This window comes from Salminus brasiliensis, chromosome 20 (assembly GCF_030463535.1).
Source record: "Salminus brasiliensis chromosome 20, fSalBra1.hap2, whole genome shotgun sequence".
Taxonomy (NCBI): domain Eukaryota; kingdom Metazoa; phylum Chordata; class Actinopteri; order Characiformes; family Bryconidae; genus Salminus; species Salminus brasiliensis.
This window is the reverse complement of record NC_132897.1, coordinates 2,101,308-2,120,210: the sequence shown is the minus strand read 5'-3', so window position 1 is coordinate 2,120,210 and position 18,903 is coordinate 2,101,308. Positions and strand designations below refer to the sequence as shown.

At 42.6% G+C, this 18,903-nt stretch overlaps 1 protein-coding gene across 1 annotated transcript; it reads right to left on the bottom strand.

Moving 5' to 3' along the window:
* Nucleotides 1–3,195: 3,195 nt before the first annotated feature.
* znf703 (zinc finger protein 703) lies at nucleotides 3,196–9,830 on the bottom strand. The gene is made up of 2 exons (XM_072664572.1): nucleotides 9,116–9,830; nucleotides 3,196–5,490 (listed from the first exon to the last, which is right to left on the bottom strand). Exons 1-2 carry the CDS (start codon nucleotides 9,353–9,355, stop codon nucleotides 3,952–3,954), a joined length of 1,779 nt encoding a protein of 592 aa, XP_072520673.1. The 5' UTR covers nucleotides 9,356–9,830; the 3' UTR covers nucleotides 3,196–3,951.
* Nucleotides 9,831–18,903: the final 9,073 nt, after the last annotated feature.

The following is an 18,903-nucleotide window of genomic DNA, read 5'->3' as shown; positions in this document are numbered from 1 at the left end:
TAATGTCTCTCAAAATAATGAGATAGGATATCAATATAGTAACTTAGTATCTTAAAATAATGAGATAGGATCTAAAAATAGTGACTGCGTATCTCAAAATAATGGCATAGTAGACTTAGTATCTCAAGGTAATGATTTATTAACTCAAAATAATGTGAGTATCTTAAAATAGTGACTTAGTATCTGAAAATAATGAGATATGATCTCAGAATAATGACTTAGTATCTCAAAATAATGACTTAATATCTCAAAATAGTGACTAAGTATCTCAACATAATGACTTTTTATCTCAAAATAGTGACTAAATATCTCAAAATAATGACACAGTATCTCAGATTAATGACTTAATATCTCATAATATCAACTTAGTATCCCATAATAACTTAATAATGAGTGGGAATATTGATGCCTAGTCACATGCAGCCAGATCAGGCAGTGTCTTCATCACCATTCAGTGGAAGAACTTTTTGTGAGGGAGCTTTTAAAGGTTTGGCTGTCTGCTTCCATTCACCACCATGTCCGTTCAGCTCCTAATGACCGTGTTTACATCTGAACTATTTCATTCTTGGGAATATTCTTAGATCGCTTCACAGTGTGTATGTATAATTCAATAAATCACTTCCACCCAGTTTTATCTGGATAACAGTCTGCTGTCCTTCTCTCTCCGGGGTCTTTGTCTCTCTCTCTCCGATTAAAACCACGGTACGGGGCTTTAGCAGGCCACCCTGACCTTGCTGGACGAGCCGGGGTAGGCGAGGCTTGCTGGTGTGATCTATTTAGTTAATGGTCCTGTCAAGTGACACCTGTGCAGTGTCCTCTCCTGTCTGAAGTGCTAATGAACTGAGAATGTGTGTGTGTGTGTGTGTGTAGGGGTGTTTGTGAAGTCCCAGTCCCCTCCACCCCCCGCTCCAACCCCCTCCACCACCCCCACCCTGCCACCAACCACTTTGTGACCAGCCTGCTAACAGCCTGTTTTTAAAGCCTTCAAGAAGTACACGATGTACACAAAGGAATTACTCTCAATACCCCCAATGAATATGTATAACCGCCCGTTATACAGGCCGTTCAAAAGTTTGGAAACACTTCTTATGGTTATTAAGTGATTTAAACAAAATGTTATTATATGTATGCAGTGTTTTGTAATTTTAACAATCTTGATCTTTGAACACATGGATCATTTCGGAATTCATATTTCCTAATGAAATGCAGAACAAATAAAGAATTGACCCGGGTGTCGGTCGCCATGACTACAACACAAATGTAGCCACATCTAAACCCACCAGCGAACCTACCACCACCATGTGTCTTCGGATTTTTATGTGTAATGTGGGCAAATCTGAATACTTTTCTTGGGGACTATATTTTGTCTTATAACACTTGTATACAGCATGTATCCCTCCACCATTAAAGGAGGGGGAATTCTATGTTTTAGGCCCATAACCTTCTCAAAACTATGCTAAAACTGTCCCAGACCTCAGGCAGCAGCATTGTGAACCAAGGATGCCACACTTTTGAGCAGTAGCACACGCTTACTATTTGAACATTGGACATTTTTCATGCTTTTGTCCAAATTTCACGACAAACTGACCAATAGAAATGCTCTAAAATGGCTTATAAGATCATCTTTTTCCATCAACTTCCACTGAAACCCCAATGTACTAAAAAATACCAGTGATAACCCTAGTAAATATAGGCACAATCAGACCCTTGAGGCTGATTTTGCAAAAAAAAAACCTCCACAGCAGCTTCACAATCTCCACTGAGCGCTCCACACCCCATACAGAGCTCCAACAATAAGGACTGGACGGTCCTCTTGGGGGTCGCGTCAGGGCACTTGATAAATATTTCTCCATTAACAGCCTCCTGTTGTCGTCTTTTGGCCTTTGTGTAGCAGAGCAATCCATCAGCGATTTTGCAGAGAGTGGGTTCAGGGCTCCCGTGGGTTATTAGAGGCCTCCTATAGAGCTGTGTTTAAGAGCCACTGGCCTGTCCAGTGCTGAAGCAGCGTTTTGCACTGCGGAGGCACAAATGAGCAAAGGTGACTAACACTGCAGTCTCACCTTAATGCTCAGAATCGGCCCATGGTTCTCACTAATGGACCGAGAGACAGACTCCTTGCAGTGAACACACTCCCTTCTGTTTCTCTGTTGTCTTTTTAAAGGGCCCATACCATAAAAAGCCCACACCCTTCAGTCCGTACAGTCCGTACGTGGACGCTAAGCCGTCTAAACCGCCCCATTGTAAAGTCTTTGTTTATGTGATGTCATAAAAATCAGGACCCTTCAGTAGTTTAGCCCCTCCCCCGTTCACCCACACTGACGTTATAAGGAGTGTTTGATCCCAGACTGCTCCAGAATGAGGCACGAGAACAGAACATACTATGTGGACAAAAGTATTGGGACACCTGCTCGTTCACTGTTTCTCCTGATTTCAAGGGTATTAAAAAGAGTTGTTCCTTCTTTTGTTCCAGCCTTTCTAGATTTTGGAAGAACATAGCTGTGATAATTTGATTGCATATAGAGACAAGCGCATCCCAAACCAACTCCCAAAAGTACTGGATGGAGCTCCACCATCCATCATTCCAGAGAACACAGTTCTTCCACTGCTCCACAGATCCTCAATGCTGGGGGGGGGCTTTATACCCCTCTATAGCCCACGTCTGGCATTATTAGACAACATGGTGCCAAAAGGTTCATGATGTTTGCTGATCTGCCTTAAATAGTCCTATTCTATTAGCAGTACTTCTCTACTGCGACTGTACTAAGCTGTGTGTGTTTATTAGAATAGGTGTCCACAAACTTTTGGACATATGGTGTATGTATATATATATATATATATATATATATATATATATATATATATATATATATATATATATATCAGTCTTATCAGAATGCACAATAGCAAAAACAAATTTGAGGAAAATCGTAGGTTGTGGGCCGTTTCATTTATTTTGGCCATACTCGGCCATAGTCAGCTGTAGAAGCGCTGCATGAAGGGGGAAATCAGCGCGATCCTTAGGGCCTGTGACTGATACAGACCCTAAAAATGTATTAATTGAGTATTTTGGCAGAATTCTGGGGATGTAGGGCCCAGTGTAACATCTTATTGTGGGGCTCAAAATCCCTGGCAGCGCCCCCTGCTGGTACAGACCCACTAAATGTCGTTAATACTGAGAAAAGAGAAACACAGGAATAAATGTAACCAAGTTTCATTTATTACACAAAATAAGACATTCTGTTAAATGGATAGCACCGCCATCTCTACATATTACTCTTCTCGTATTCATTTCCCGTCCCCCCCCGATTCCTTCAGTGAGCTTGCAGAATCATCCGTCACGATAGAAAATATATCAAGTCTGTCTGTTTGTGTCGTATCCTTTGAATTGTACACGTACAAAACAAAAAAAGTGGCCAATTTTCACGAACAAACTGGCTGTCAGACAAGCTGTGCTCGCCGGAGTGCCCGAGAAAGAGCCAAGACGCGAGAAAGACCTGACGCACAAAAGGAAAAGTGACATAGAAAAGGGAAAAACAAGAAAACGAGTGATGACTGAAAGATCAATACGCCCAAACGTCCATATTAGCAAAGCTGTATTGTTATAAAAATGCATTGTGGGAACAGCAATCACTTGGAAAATATCGTTCTTGTGCCAAAGTGACAGCTAATGAATTTGGTACATCTGTCCCGTGTAGAAAGCCAAGCGCTCGAGAGAAAAATAAATATACTTTTTTTTTAATAGATTGAAATAAAACTTTGATCATCAAATAAAATTAAAACAAAGTAACCAGTTCTGCTGTTATTCGGAAGCGCATTCTCTCCTTTCCCAGAGTAAACACCTTCCGTTCGCTCTTGCACATCCGCCCTAAGCCACTCCACCCCGCCTTGCAGTTTGGCCAGGAGCTTCTTTTACCGAAAGACGTCTTGCCCTTGTCCCTTTTGCCGTGTCCATCAGGGGTACCCCAGTGCCGACGCTGATCCCAGTCTCTGCCCGTAGAGGGCGTAAGGTGAGTAGTAGGGCGCTGTGGCAGGGAGAGAGTGCATAGGGAGTGATGGAGCTCCAGACAGATGGGCTTTGCCGTAGGGGTGATACCTGGCCAGGCCGAGCCCGGGCGACCCTCGTAGAGAAAACGAGCTCGGAAGCGCCCCTGGACTGCTGGGAGGGGGCAAGTGGAGGTGGCAGGAGGACACGGAAGACATGGAAGAAGGATACCCAGACAGGAGCTTGCCGTCCACTCCGGGGAGGGCGGTATGTGTGCGCAAATGGGCCAGGAGTTCCTCAGACGTGGCAAAGCGCTTGTCGCAAGGTCCCGCCACAGACACCCAGTTGCAGGCATGGGGCAGGGAATCGCTAGGCAACATGAATCCGTAGGTGTAGAGCGGATGGGAGAGGGAGCCGGAGGCCGCGGACGATAGGGAGCTTGAATGGAGGCCGTGGAGGTGTGGGGATGGGTACATAAGTGGGAAGCCTGACTTTAGAGAAGAAGAGGAAGGGTCGTGGACGCAGTTGGTGCAATTGCTGCCCCCACCGAGGTGAGGCGCATTGGTGTAGGTGAGGCAGTATGGGTCCCGGCACAAGCCTTGCATGAAGGAGGGTGGAGAAGCACCTGTGAGTGGACTGGAGCTCGGATGTTTCCCAGGGACGGCCATCCCGGCCAGACCGGACTTGGCAGGATCCAAGCCGGAGACAAACTGAGACGGGTACCCTGCGTAGGCGCCAATGATGGAACCATGGTAGCCCATGGTGGAGGGAGGCAGGGGGAAGACAGAGTGGCCAGGCTTGAATGGGGACACTGGTGCAATGTGGCCGGACGCAGTCAGGGACGGCTGGGATTCGGCCTTGCCGTCCGAAGGTTGAGGGCTGCTGGAGGAACTTCCACTGCTGGAGTTAGCGGTAGCACGCACATGGCTAGAATTAGCCAGCTGGGCATTGTCGAGACCTGCTTTGCCATGGTCCGAGTCTTTCTTGCCGCCACCACGCTCGCTGCTGCTGCTAATGCTTATACTGCTACTGCTGCTGCTGCTACTGCTGCTGTCTGCAGAGTCTTTGGAGTCCACGTGAGGAACCTGGGCTTGGGACGCCTTCTGTACAGGCGGAGACTGGGTCTGCCGGTGCCCATGCGTCTGTCCCAGGCCGTGCTGGGATGGCGAGCTGGTCCTTGGGGATGAGGCAAGAGGAGGGAATGTGGGACACGAGGAAGCAGACGAATTCACCCTGAACCCAGATTTCTCAGTTGCACCGTTGATGCCAGCTCCGTCTTTCCTGCATCCTTCCGAGCCACTTTTGGAGTAGGGCTTGAAGCTGGACTTGTCCTCCCCGCCCTGGTGCTGCTCTCCAGACTTGAGGCCTGAACCGGACGAGCGGCTGTCCTTCTCCCCGAGGCTGCTGGAGGACAGTGAGCTGAGCTTGGAGGATGGAGGAGGGTCCGGCTTGCCGATCTGGGAGCAGGTTTGAGCCAGCAGGGCTAGCGGGCTCTTCTTTGCGTCCAGCTGAAGGGAGAGAGACGGTAGAGAAATGTGATCAGACTTAATTCGCTAAAGGAGAAACATGGAGATGCTGAAATATGAATATTAAATATTGGCTTATTGTTGATAACTTTGCTGATGTAATGTATTTTGTGTATACATATATATGTTTTCATTCCCCTCATTCAGTATTATTTAATATTATTTATATGTAATATTATTTTCTCAATATTTTGACTAATATTATAGCAACCTTTTTTCAATATTTTAATTTATTTTCCTAAAACTATAAATTACTTTCCCTGAATAATAATTAGTATCTCAAAATTATGACTTAATTTCCATAAAAACTTCAGATTTCTTTCTTAAGATGAAAAAAAAATGGCTTAACCTTAACAAAATGAATTACTTTCCCTAAATTATTTAATATTTCAAAATTCTGGCTTATTTTAATAAAATTCTGTTTTAGTATCCACTTCATTGCTTAATATCTCAAACTTCTGGCTTATGTCCTCAAAATTTTAATTCAGTATCTCAAAAGTATCTCATTTTTCTAAATTTGGTGTAGCTACTATCTGGAATAAATGACTTAATTTCCCAAACGTTTGATTTAGCATCTCAAATTTTTACATCTCAGATTTTTTGTTTGTTATCTTGACATAATAATTAATTATGTTCTCAATGTGACTTAATACCTCAAAACTGCTTAATTTCTCAATATTTTGATTTAGCTAGTATTATAAAAATACTGATGTAATGTCCAAACTTTTGACTTCATCTCAAAATTAGGATTTAATTTCCCTCATATCTGGTTATGTCAAATGTAGTACCTCATTTATTTTTTTTTATTTTTTTTTTTATATCTGGAAATTATAACTTCCAGAACCTTGATCTCGAAATGACATAATTCCTTAATTGCTAATATTTTAAATATTTTAAAAAAACATCTCCAAATAATAACTTATTTTCTTAAAACATGTCTTTAATACAAAATTAACATAGAATAAATAATAAAATAAATAATAATAAATATAAATATATATAAATAATGAATTTAATAAGCCATTACTTAGAAACAAGAAGCTCGCCAATATTTAAAAATGCTAAATCAACTTTTTATTTTTTTATTTTTTTCTGTCGTATCTGCTGGGACAGGACGGGACAGGACACATATTTAAACGAAACCTTTAAGTGCGGTGAATTCTCAGCACTTCTTGGTGTCCGACTGAAAGGGGAAATACCAGAGAAGCACTCAGCCTCAGTTCATTTACAGAGCCCTCATCAGTGACACACTGTTCGAACTATTTGCCGAGCAGGTCTAGCAGATGACGGCGCACAGTTGAAAGGGCCGACTCTGGAACTCGTGGCATGCCCGAGCTGCTCTTTACTGTTGTTTGTGAGGGTGGCGAGAGTAATAAAGCAACTCCAGGCCTCTTTAAATGTCAGGCTGTTTGGGGCAGATGGCGTAGCTTTGATCGGAAGTGTTTAATAGCTGCCTTTTCGAAAGCCAGGCTGTTTTTAACAGCTCAAATAACTCAAAAAACAAACCAACCATTCATATCAGCACTTTCCAACCAGACCTTTCGGACGACATCGATTTTTACGATCTGATTTATGACGATTACGGTATTTTGCAGATCCTAAACAAGGCCTACGAACTAGGAACTGTAGAAATGCCCGCCTATCGTTTCATACAAGGCCAATCAACAGCCAAGCCATGAAAGCATCAGGGGCCACAGCTCGGGCATGTGCCCTCTGACCTTATCCAGACTGCTTCACACATGAAAACAAGCCCAGAGACACGGCTACAGACTCGACCCTGCGTTTTCTTCATCCACTGGTGCCTGACAACAGCACAGAAGAGCTACGACCCCTGACCAAACTGACCCCTGCGTCCAAATCAGCAGTAGAAAGCCCCGTGCCGACGCCTGACACTGTCGAGGAGTGAGCGGAGGGAAACAGTGGCGGGATACGAGGGGACTGGATTCGGTTCTGGTGTGTTACATCAGCACGGTCCGGCCTTTCAGTGTGCTTCAGGCCGGTCACAGTACTGTCTGCAAACCCAGCGTCCAGCTTATAGAGGAACAGCTGCGTACGAGGAGCCTCGCTTCATTGCCGCGGCCCTCGTTTAATAAACGCTGCTCTGAATCAAATCAGTCACCTTATTGAAAAGCTACCCGAAAATCTGTAAATCATACAATTAATAAATAACGCAAATACATAGCACTGTTTATAGAGTAGTAATAGCAAATAATAACAACGTTATAATAAAATCAAACAAAATTAAATATGCATAGCACTGCTTATGACACAGTATTAGTAGCTAATAGCAACTTTACAGCACTGTTTATAACATAGTAATAGTAATTAACAGCAAATTTATACTATACTAATAGTAAATTTGTAGCCCTGTTTATAACATAGTAATAATAAATAATAGCAACTTTACAGCACTGTTTATAACATAGTAATACGAAGTAATAGCAGCTCTATAATAATAGTAATAGTACATTTTAAGCTTAGTTTATAACATAGTAATAGTAATGAACAGCAAATTCATACTATATTAATAGTAAATTTGAATGCACTGTTTATAACATAGTAATAATAATAGTAGCAACATTACAGCACTGTTTATAGCATAGTACTAGGACGTAATAGCAGCTCTATAATAATAGTAATAGTAAATTTTAAGCTTAGTTTATAACATAGTAATAGTAATTCATAACAAATTCATAATATAACAATAGCAATTTTGTAGAACTGTTTATAATAATAAATAACAGCAACTTTACAGCCCTGTTTATAGCATATTAATAGGAAATAATAGCAGCTTTATAATAATAGTAATAGTACATTTATAGCACTGTTTATAACAAAGTAATTGTGATTAACTGCAAATTCATAATAATAATAGTAATTAACAGCACATTCATTGCATTGTTTATACCATTGTTATTGCAACTACATTTCACTGTTTATAGCATAGTAATAGTAACCTATTATAGCAACTTCATAATCTATTAATAGTAAATTTGCAGCACTGTTTATAATGTAGTAATAGTAAATAATAGCAGCGTCAATGTATTGTTTATAGCAAAGTAATAATAACTAATAGCAACTTCCTGATATAGTAATAGTGAATAATTGCAATGTCATAATCTGTCGATACTAATGAATAGAACATTCACAGCACAGTTTATAGCTAAGTAATAATACATAATAGCATCTTTATAACATCGCTCAGAATATAGTACCAGTAATTAATAGTAGATTCATAGCACTGTTTATATCGTAGTAATAGTATGTAATAGCATTATTTACAACATAGTAATAACATATCACTGCTACTTAAAACCACTGTTTATAGCATAGTAATAACAGGAAATGTCGTGTTTATAATACAGTAATAATTCATTTATAACTTTTTGCCACAGTTTATAGCACAGTATCTGTAAATATTATATATGGCATATATTGTTTATAACACAGTAACAGTAAATAGCCTGTTTGTAAACCCAGCGTCCAGATGAAAGGGGAAATGAGCTGCGCACGAGCAGCCTCGAACCATTAACACAGCCCTCATAAACTAAGCCCAGCTAAAAGCGATGTGTGTGTGTGTGTGTGTGTGTGTGTGTGAGGTGCTGACCTCGATGGTGACGGGCTGCAGGTAGTCCGGGTGCAGCACATGGCCCGTGTGCGCGCTCAGCATGGCGAGGATCCGGACGGGCAGTCTGTGCCCCTTGCGCGCGGGATCAGAGGGAGGAGGGGGCACGGGGGCAGACACCCGGGCACTGGGGGGCACAGAAACGAACAGGGGGATTTCCTCTGGGCTCGTGGGGCTCTCTCTCCGCGAGCTGGCTGTGGATCCACACGGAGACTCGCTCATGTGGGTGGAGGCGGACCGGAGAGAGCTGGAGGGTGAGGGGGGGGCGAGGGGGGGTCCAATCACATAGCGCACACTTTCAACTAATCAATACTGCCAATACAGATCGATAGTGAAGCAGGTATCCGAGCTGAATCCTCCAAAACACCAGAAAACACTCCGATATCCAAGTGAGGTCCGGAGAGGGAGCAGCGCAGTGCGCCGTGCGCCGTGCGCGCGCACAGACACACACACACACACACACACACACACACTCCGCGTCGACCAGCACACACAAACACACGCACACACGCACGTCCACGGCACCAAATATCACCCAGATGAGCTCGAGACAGCCCCAAAACGGATCCCAAGTCGAATCGTCGCGATTAAACCGGATTAAAAGCCACTCGTGTTTACGCGTGAAAGTAAATCCTCGTGAAGGAGCGCGAGACCGAGTCCCCTCCGCTCTCTGCGCTCCGGAGTCTTCACTACACACTCTCACACACACTCACACACTCCTCATAGCGAGATCTGAGGAAGCGCTTCAAAGCGGAGAGCCAGCGTCCAATCGGAACGCGGGGATCTGCATGGGGGAGTGAGTGGGCGGGGACTCCGGGAGGAGCCAGAAGGCTCGGAGATCAAAGGATTCAAAGACAAAAAAATAAATATTAAAATTGAGTCAGTTTGAGTAAACAATAAATACATATTTTCAAAAGTAAACAAATTATTTGTTTATAAAAAATAAAAAAATAAAAATGCTGAAATGATTCGAGTCTTTGACTCACTGATTCATTCAGTATCTGCCACATATACGTGAGTCTAAGTGTAAAAAATGTGATGGTCAGTTTTATTAGAAAGCTCAGAGATCAAAACAGTAAACCAACAACAAACAAACAAGCAAACAAATGAATAAATAAACAAATAAGACAATATATAAAAATATATTTGGCGATTTGAGTCCTTGAGTCACTGATTCATTCTATCAGTGTCTACCAAATACGTTATATATAAGTTTGAGTATAAACGTGTTAGAAAGCTCAGCGATCAAAACATTAAAACAAACAAACAAACAAACAAATAAATAAAAATAAATAAAATAAATAAAAATTTGTTATGCTGAAATGATTCAAATCTTTGACTCACTGATTCATTCAGTATCTGCCACATATACCTAAGCCTAAGTGTAAAAAATGTGATGGTCAGTTTTATTAGAAAGCTCAGTGATCAAAAGAGTAAACCAGCAACAAACAAATAAACAAACAAATAAATAAATAAGAAAATATATGAAAATATATTTGGCGATTTGAGTCCTTGACTCACTGATTCATTCTATCAGTGTCTACCAAATACAAGTTCATGTATAAACGTGTTAGAAAGCTCAGCGATCAAAACACTAAAACAAACAAACAAACAAACAAACAAACAAACAAATAAAAATGAATAAAACAAATAAAAAATTGTTATGCTGAAATGATTCAAATCTTTGACACGCTGATTCATTTAATCTGTATCTGCCAAATAAAACAGTAACAAATAAAAGCTCAGTGATCAAAAGAGTTAAGAAATAACACGTAAATAAGTAAAGTAAAATAGATAAGTAAAATAAATAAATAAACAAATATATTTAAACAATATTTGGAATGCTGAAATGATTTGAGTCTTTGACTCACTGATTCATTCAGTATCTGCCACATATACGTAAGTCTAAGTGTAAAAATGTGATGGTCAGTTTTATTAGAAAGCTCAGTGATCAAAACAGTAAACCAACAACAAACAAACAAATAAATAAACAAATAAGAAAATATATAAAAATATATTTGGCGATTTGAGTCCTTGACTCACTGATTCATTCTATCAGTGTCTACCAAATACAAGTTCATGTATAAACGTGTTAGAAAGCTCAGCGATCAAAACACTAAAACAAACAAACAAACAAACAAATAAATAAACTTTAAAAAATGTGTTGAAATGATTCAAATCTTTGACTCACTGATTCATTCTATCAGTGTCTGCCAAATAAAACAGTAACAAATAAAAGCTCAGTGATCAAAAGAGTAAAGAAATAGCACACAAATAAGTAAAGTAAAATAGATAAGTAAAATAAATAAATAAATAAATAAATAAATATATTTAAACAATATTTGGAATGCTGAAATGATTCGAGTCTTTGACTCACTGATTCATTCCATCAGTATCTCCCAAATAAAAGGTTTAAGGTATATGTGATGCTCACTTTATTTCTATAAAACAAACAAAGAAACAAATAATCTTTAAAAAAAAGCCAAAAACATTTGATGTTCTGAAATTATTAGAATTAATTGGATCTTTGACTCACTGATTCATTCATTCCAATGCAAATAAAAGTGCATGCAGCAAAATGTAGCAGCAAAGTGGCCTAAATGTAACTGGTTCTTTCAGGAATTGCCATTTTTTCAGGATTTGGACCCTTTAAAGCAGCTGAGGAGCCTCGATTTGGGCTTTCTTTTCCTTTCAAATAACACGAAATGATATATTTCATACACTATAACTACCCATGTCCGCGTCTGCTTCCAAAGCTGGAATGTTAATAACTTTATTACATTACCCCGGGCTGCTTTGGCTTGGGAGTAATTTAGCTAAACCTAATTATGCAATGAATTGGCTTCATTACTTAAAAATGAAGCCTGGCAGAGGCTGTAACGGCTGAGCTGGAATCGTTCTGCGTCTGAATGGCTTTGAAGCTGGGAATATTTCACGGCCTAAGGGGAGGCTTGTTTATGGGGCACTCTGTGGCTGGCTGGTTTTCGGAGGAACTCTGCACACTCTACACTGTTGTCTTCACTTTGGAAAGCAATGCTTTGCATTCGCGGCCTAGCTGCTCGCTCTCGCTGCCATGAGGTGAGGTGCAGACCGGTCTGCTGGTGGGTAGGGGTTCCGAAGCCGAGGACTCCTGTACGAGGAGGAATCTCAGTGCGCTGCATCGCTGCAGTGGTTTATAATGGGTGTTAAAATGACGAGCGTTAATGTTTGAGAAGGGTCCAGGTCAGGGGTCGCGATTCCAGTCCTAGGGGGCTGGACTTCTGCTCAGGTTTTTTGCTTTTCCTGCTCAAGGACACCTGAGTTAACTGCCAGGTTTAGTAGGCCTGTTGGACTCCAGCCCCTGTTACCCACCCCTGCTGTGGGCCTTGAACCTGATTGGCTACATCGTTTCTTTGCCTTCTGCTGGCTGTGTGTTTTTCTTCTGCCTGTGATGCTAAAGGTCACCTGTGTGGCACCAGAACAGCTCACTTTACCTACGAAGACCTCTGTAGGTGTCCTGTGGTATCGGACAGTACGTTGATGTTCCAGCAGATCGGTTGCGAGGTGGATCTGCCCTGGATCTGACATTGATCTAACGCAAGCATAAGACCAGGACCTCACTCCTGCATCGCTCCAAGGCCCAGTCCAGACGCTTCAGTGCCCACTGTAGGCAATGTTGAATGGTGGACAGGCGTTAGCATAGGCTACTCTGACTGGTCTGCAGCTACTCCATTTGGAAGAAGGTCCAACTCCAACCAATTCATCTGACCATAATGTTCTGCCTCTTGTAGAAAAAAGTCACCCTGTCTCAGAGCCGGCTGGTTCTGGTCTTCGTGCTGGGCAGCTGTGAGAATTGCAGGCAGTGGTTTGATTGGGTGGAGTCCTTAATAATCGTCCTGGACTTCCTCAGGCAGTGGCTGGTGTATATATAAATCCAGAAGGTTTGGAAGCTGAACCTTGTTCTCCTTGGTTCCTCTCAGTGGTACTTCATCATGCTCTTTTGGAGGTTCTGCTTTTGAGTCTTGGTTCTCTAAGTGGTTCTTTATCACAGATGTTTGAAGGTTCTCCTTTTGAGACTTGATTTCTCTCAGTGGTTCTTCGTCATCTTATTTAGGTGGTTCTCTCTTCAAATCTTGGTTCCTCTTAGTGGTTCTTTATCACAGTCTTTTGGAGGTTCTCCTTTTGAGCCTTGGTTCCTCTCAGTGGTTCTTCATCATGCTCTTTTGGAGGCCCCCCTTTTGAGAGTTGATTCCTCTCAGTGGTTTTTCATCATCTTATTTTGGTGGTTCTCTTTTTAAGCCTGGGTTCCTCTTTGTGGTTCTTCATCATGCTCTTTTTGAGGTTCTCCTTTTGAGCCTTGGTTCCTCTCAGTGGTTCTTCATCATGCTTTTTTGGAGGCCCCCCTTTTGAGACTTGATTTCTCTCAATGGTTTTTCATCATCTTATTTTGGTGGTTCGTTTTTTAAGCTGTGGTTCCTCTTAGTGGTTCTTTATCACAGTCTTTTGGAGGTTCTCCTTTTGAGACTTGGTTCCTCTCAGTTGTTCTTCATCATACTGTTTGGGAGGTTCTGATTATGAGTCTTAGTTGGTTGATGATGTTCTGGGCTGTGCGCACCACCCTCTGCAGAGCTTTCCGCTCAAGAGTGGTGCAGATCCCATCAGAATGCTCTCCACAGCGCAGGTGTAGAATGTCCTGAGGATGCGGGGATTCATCCCAAACCTCCTCAGCCGTCTAAGGTGGAAGAGGCGCTGTTGTCCCTTCTTCGCCCACTTCCTCTGGGATGTGAACACCAAGGACCTTCAAGCTGCTGACCCTTTCCACAGTGGTCCCATTGATGGAGATAGGGGTGTGCACTCTCTCCTGCTTCCTGAGGTCCACTGCCAGCTCCTTGGTCTCGCTCATCAGTGTGTCAGGAAGCTAACGTCCCTTCTGTGGGCCGCCTCGCCGTCGTTGGAGATTAGGGGGTGAATTGAATGATGACATTGGAGCTGTGTCAGGCGGTGCAGTCGTATCTCCTGCAGTAAACTGAAACCCATAAGCCTTTGTTGTCTTTACCTTTGATAACTTCACGTCTCCACAACAAGAACCTGCCTTTGTGCAGCTTTGCATGCATTTTGCATGGGTGTCTTCACAGCCGAGATAAAAGATGTCGGAGATGAGCTGGATAAGGCCTTCACTGATTTGCCTCTGCATTAAAGCAGTAACTCTACACACACACACACACACACACACTCACAAGCTGGGGAAGAGGATATTGACACAAGACCGAACAACAACAATCGACCAAACTGAGGCGTGTTAGGCATGAGAGAGGGCTGCTAAGCTGTCACTGCAGGGTGCTGATCTGGGATCAGTCCCTTCTGTTGAATAATCCCCTTCATTAGTATGGAAATGACTTGAGCTGATCCCAGTTCAGCAGTTCGGGACAGTTCCGCACAGTAAAAGAGGAGGAATTCCTTTCCCTGCTGTTTCTCTGCCTGACCCCAAAGCTTCTGTTTAGTCTTCCTTGTGAACTGGTCCTACTGGTGTGAGGACTGGACCATCCAGCCCAGCTCCAGCTTCCTTGTTCTCCTTGGTTCCTCTCAGTGGTTCTTCATCATACTGTTTGGAAGGTTCTCATTATGAGTCTTGGTTCCTCTAAGGGGCAGTGGTGGCTCAGCGGTTAGAGCGCCGGGATATCGATAACAGGGTTGTGGGTTCGATTCCCGGGCTCGGCAAGCTCCCACTGTTGGGCCCTTGAGCAAGGCCCTTTACCCTCTCTGCTCCCCGGGCGCTGGAGTTGGCTGCCCACCGCTCTGGGTGTGTGTGTGTACTCACTGCCCCTAACACGTGTGTGTGTGTGAGTGTGTTCACTACCAGATGGGTTAAATGCGGAGGACACATTTCGCTGTACAGTCCACACTGTACAGTGACGAATACGTGCACCTTCTTAATCACAGACATTTGAAGGTTCTCCTTTTGAGACTTGGTTCCTCTCAGTGGTTTTTTATCATGCTCTTTTTGAGGTTCTCTTTTTAAATCTTGGTTCCTCTCAGTAGATCTTCATCATACTGTTTGGGAGGTTCTCATCATAAGTCTTGGTTCCTCTCAGTGGTTCCTCATCACACTCTTTTGGAGGCGCTGCTTTTGAGTCTTGGTTCTCTAAGTGGTTCTTTATCACAGACATTTGAAGGTTCTCCTTTTGAGACTTGGTTCCTCTCAGTCTTTCTTCATCATGCTATTTTAGTGGTTCTCCCTTTGAGTCTTGGTTCCTCTCAGTGGTTCTTCATCATACTGTTTGGGAGGTTCTGATTATGAGTATTGGTTCCTCTCAGTGGTTCTTCATCATGCTATTTGGGAGGTTCTCATTATAAGTCCTGGTTCTTTATCACAGTCTTTTGGAGATTCTCCTTTTGAGACTTGGTTCCTCTCAGTGGTTTTCTTTATGCTCTTTTTGAGGTTCTCTTTACTGGTTCCTCTCAGTGGTTCCTTTTCACGCTCTTTTGGAGGCTCTGCTTTTGAGTCTTGGTTCCTCTCAGTGGTTCTTCATCATGGTATTTTGGTGGTTCTCCTTTCAAATCTTGGTTCCTTTCAGTGGTTCTTCATCATACTGTTTAGGAAGTTCTCATTTTGAGTCTTGGTTCCTCTCAATGGTTCTTCTCTGTGCTTCTTCTGACATTAGCAAAACCTACATTTCTGGAAAGTTGGAGCGGTTGGCTGAGCTTTAGAGAATGCTCCAGCACAGTGTTCTAGACTGTCACAGTTGTGTGATGTGGATCAGTCAATAGGTTGAACGTGATCTTGCTGGTATTCTGTAAAGCTCAGACCTTGCAACAGTAGACTTTCTGGAGCAGATTAACATGATGAACCTATTGGCACCATGCTGCCTAATAATGCCAGGCGTTGGCTAGAGGTGGGGTATAAAGCCCCCCAGCATTGAGCTGTGGAGCAGTGGAAGAGCTGTGTTCTGGAGCTCCATCCAGTACTTTTGGGGTGAATTGGGGAGTTGGGGATGATGAGGTGGACTGGTGATCATCTACCCAACATCCTGACCTCACTAACAACGCTGTTGTTGCTGAATGCAATGAAATCCTCACAGCAATGTTTCTCCAAAATCATTGAAAGCCTTCTTCCCTAGTTAGTAGAGACAGTTACTCCAGCAAACGCAGGATCAGCTCTTTTTAATACCCTTGATTTGAGAAGAAACAGTAAATTAGCAGGCGTCCCAATACTTTTGTCCATGTATGGTAGGTCAATTGAACTGAAGTGAGTTCTCCTGAAGGTTAAAAACAAAGCACACCTGTGGAGGCAGATGAAAGCTGACGCTAGGCCAGCTCACCGTAATAAAAATGACAATAAGACAGAGAGCTTGAACTGTTGACCCGAGCAGAGGAGGAGCCGCGGGCCGGTGTGTGTTTAGGGGGCTTTGTGTAGCATAACTGGGTGGCGGGCCGGAATATTCATGCTCTAATGGCGAATGGGCGGGCAGGGGGAAGCCTCGGGACACGGGCGAGGATTCGGGCGTCACTCTTTGCTTTATGACTCTCAGGTGTCTGTCAAAAACAGCCCAGGGTTTTTGGCCTTGTCAACATCCAGTCATTTTAAATCCAACACAAACACTCACACACACACACACACACACACACACACACACACATATACAGACACACCCTAAACACTCCCTCAGACGCTCTGACAGATGATCAAAGGCGAGGGATGTGTCACGAGCATTACTACAGCAGTCTTTTTCAGCTAATTAATAATCTCTAAACTTTTTAAGTGAGTTAAACTGTCACTCTGTGGTCGACAGCAGGGCGGAGTCAGATCTGCTGGCAGGAATTTGCTGGGGGGGATCAGCGAGGGACCGCCTCCCCCTTTAACCTGCAGTTTACCATTCGGTTGTTTTTCTCCACACTTGAGAATTCAGTAACTGCTGTGGAACTAATGACGCTTAAAGGGTTAAATCTTTCACTTCTAAATTAAAAGGGTTGTAAATCATCGCTGTCGTGCAAAAAAAAACAAAAAAAAAAACACGTATCTCCAGTTTTGGATATGCCACTTTTCTCCATGTTGTGAATCTGGCAGTTGTGAAGTTGTTCTTTATATTAGAGCAGAATTTGATGAAGAACGGACCAATAGAAATGCTCCAAAATCACGAGGTACAGTGTGGAGAGTGTGGAGAACCTCCCAGAGGAACCAAGACCAAGATAGAACCTCCCTAAGAGCATGAGGTAGAACCCCTGAATATGATTTCAAAAAGAAAGGGAGAGTCAGCATGAGAAAGAGAGAGAGAGAGAATATATATAGAGAGAGAAGATAGAGAGATATAGAGAGAAACAGAGTGAGATAGTGAGATAAACACATGAGAATGAGAGAGAGAGAGAATGCAGGAAGATAAAAGAAAGAAAGTGAGACAGAGAGAAACTGAGTGAGATAAAGTGAGAGAGAGAGAGAGAGAAGATAGAAAGAGACTGAGTGAGATAACGTGAGAGAGGGAGAAGATACAAAGAGACTGAGTGAGATAACGTGAGAGAGGGAGAAGATGTAGAGATATAGAGAGATATAGAGAAAGAGAAGACAGAGAGATTGGGTGAGATAAAGTGAGAGAGAAGATAGAAGTGAGAAACAGAGTGAGACACAGAGAGATGGAGTGAGCGAAAAGAGAGAGAGGGAGAAGATAGAGAGATATGTAGAGATATAGAGTGTGTAAGAGAGAGAAGATAAAAGAGAGTGAGACAGAAAGAGACTGAGAGTGAGATAAAGTGTGAGAGACAGAAGATAGAGAGATATAGAGAGAAAGAGAGTGAGATAAAGTGTGAGAGACAGAAGATAGAGAGATATAGAGAGAAAGAGAGTGAGATAAAGTGTGAGAGACAGAAGATAGAGAGATATAGAGAGAAAGAAAGTGAGATAAAGTGTGAGAGACAGAAGATAGAGAGATATAGAGAGAAAGAGGGTGAGAAGACAGAGAGAAACAGAGTGAGATAGAGAGAGAGAGTTAGATAGAGAGAGATGGAGTGAGATAAAGTGAGAGAGAGAGACGATAGAGAGATATAGAGAGAAACAGAGTGAGAGAGAGAGAAGATAGAGAGATATAGAGAGAAACAGAGTGAGAGAGCGAAGATAGAGAGATATAGAGAGTAACATAGTGAGAGAGAGAGAGAAGATAGAGAGATATAGAGAGAAACAGAGTGAGAGAGAGAGAGAGAAGATAGAGAGATATAGAGAGAAACAAAGTGAGAGAGAGAGAGAAGATAGAGATATAGAGAGAAAGAGTGAGAGAGAGAGAAGATAGAGAGATATAGAGAGAAACAGAGTGAGAGAGAGAGAGAAGATAGAGAGATATAGAGAGAAACAGAGTGAGAGAGAGAGAGAAGATAGAGAGATATAGAGAGAAACAGAGTGAGAGAGAGAGAGAGAGAAGATAGAGAGATATAGAGAGAAACAGAGTGAGAGAGAGAGAAGATAGAGAGAGATATATATAAAGAAAGAGAAGATAGATAGAGAGATATAGAGAGAAACAGAGTGAGAGAGAGACAGGCAGAAAGAGAGAGAGAGAGAGAGAGAGAGAGAGAGAGAGAGATAGGAGTGGATTACGGAAACTGCTTGAACTCTCCCTCAGTCAACACTCGCTCTGTTTGGTCTGTCATTATTAACGTCAAGCGTCACTCGTCGCCCGCGGCAACTCTTTAACTCCTGTGTAAACCCATAAAACATCAACAGCGCACAGGATTCACATGTTTCTCAGGGTTAAGAGCAACGATCCAATCTGTTCCCTTGAACTGTGTGTGTGTGTGTGTGTAGGCTTGCG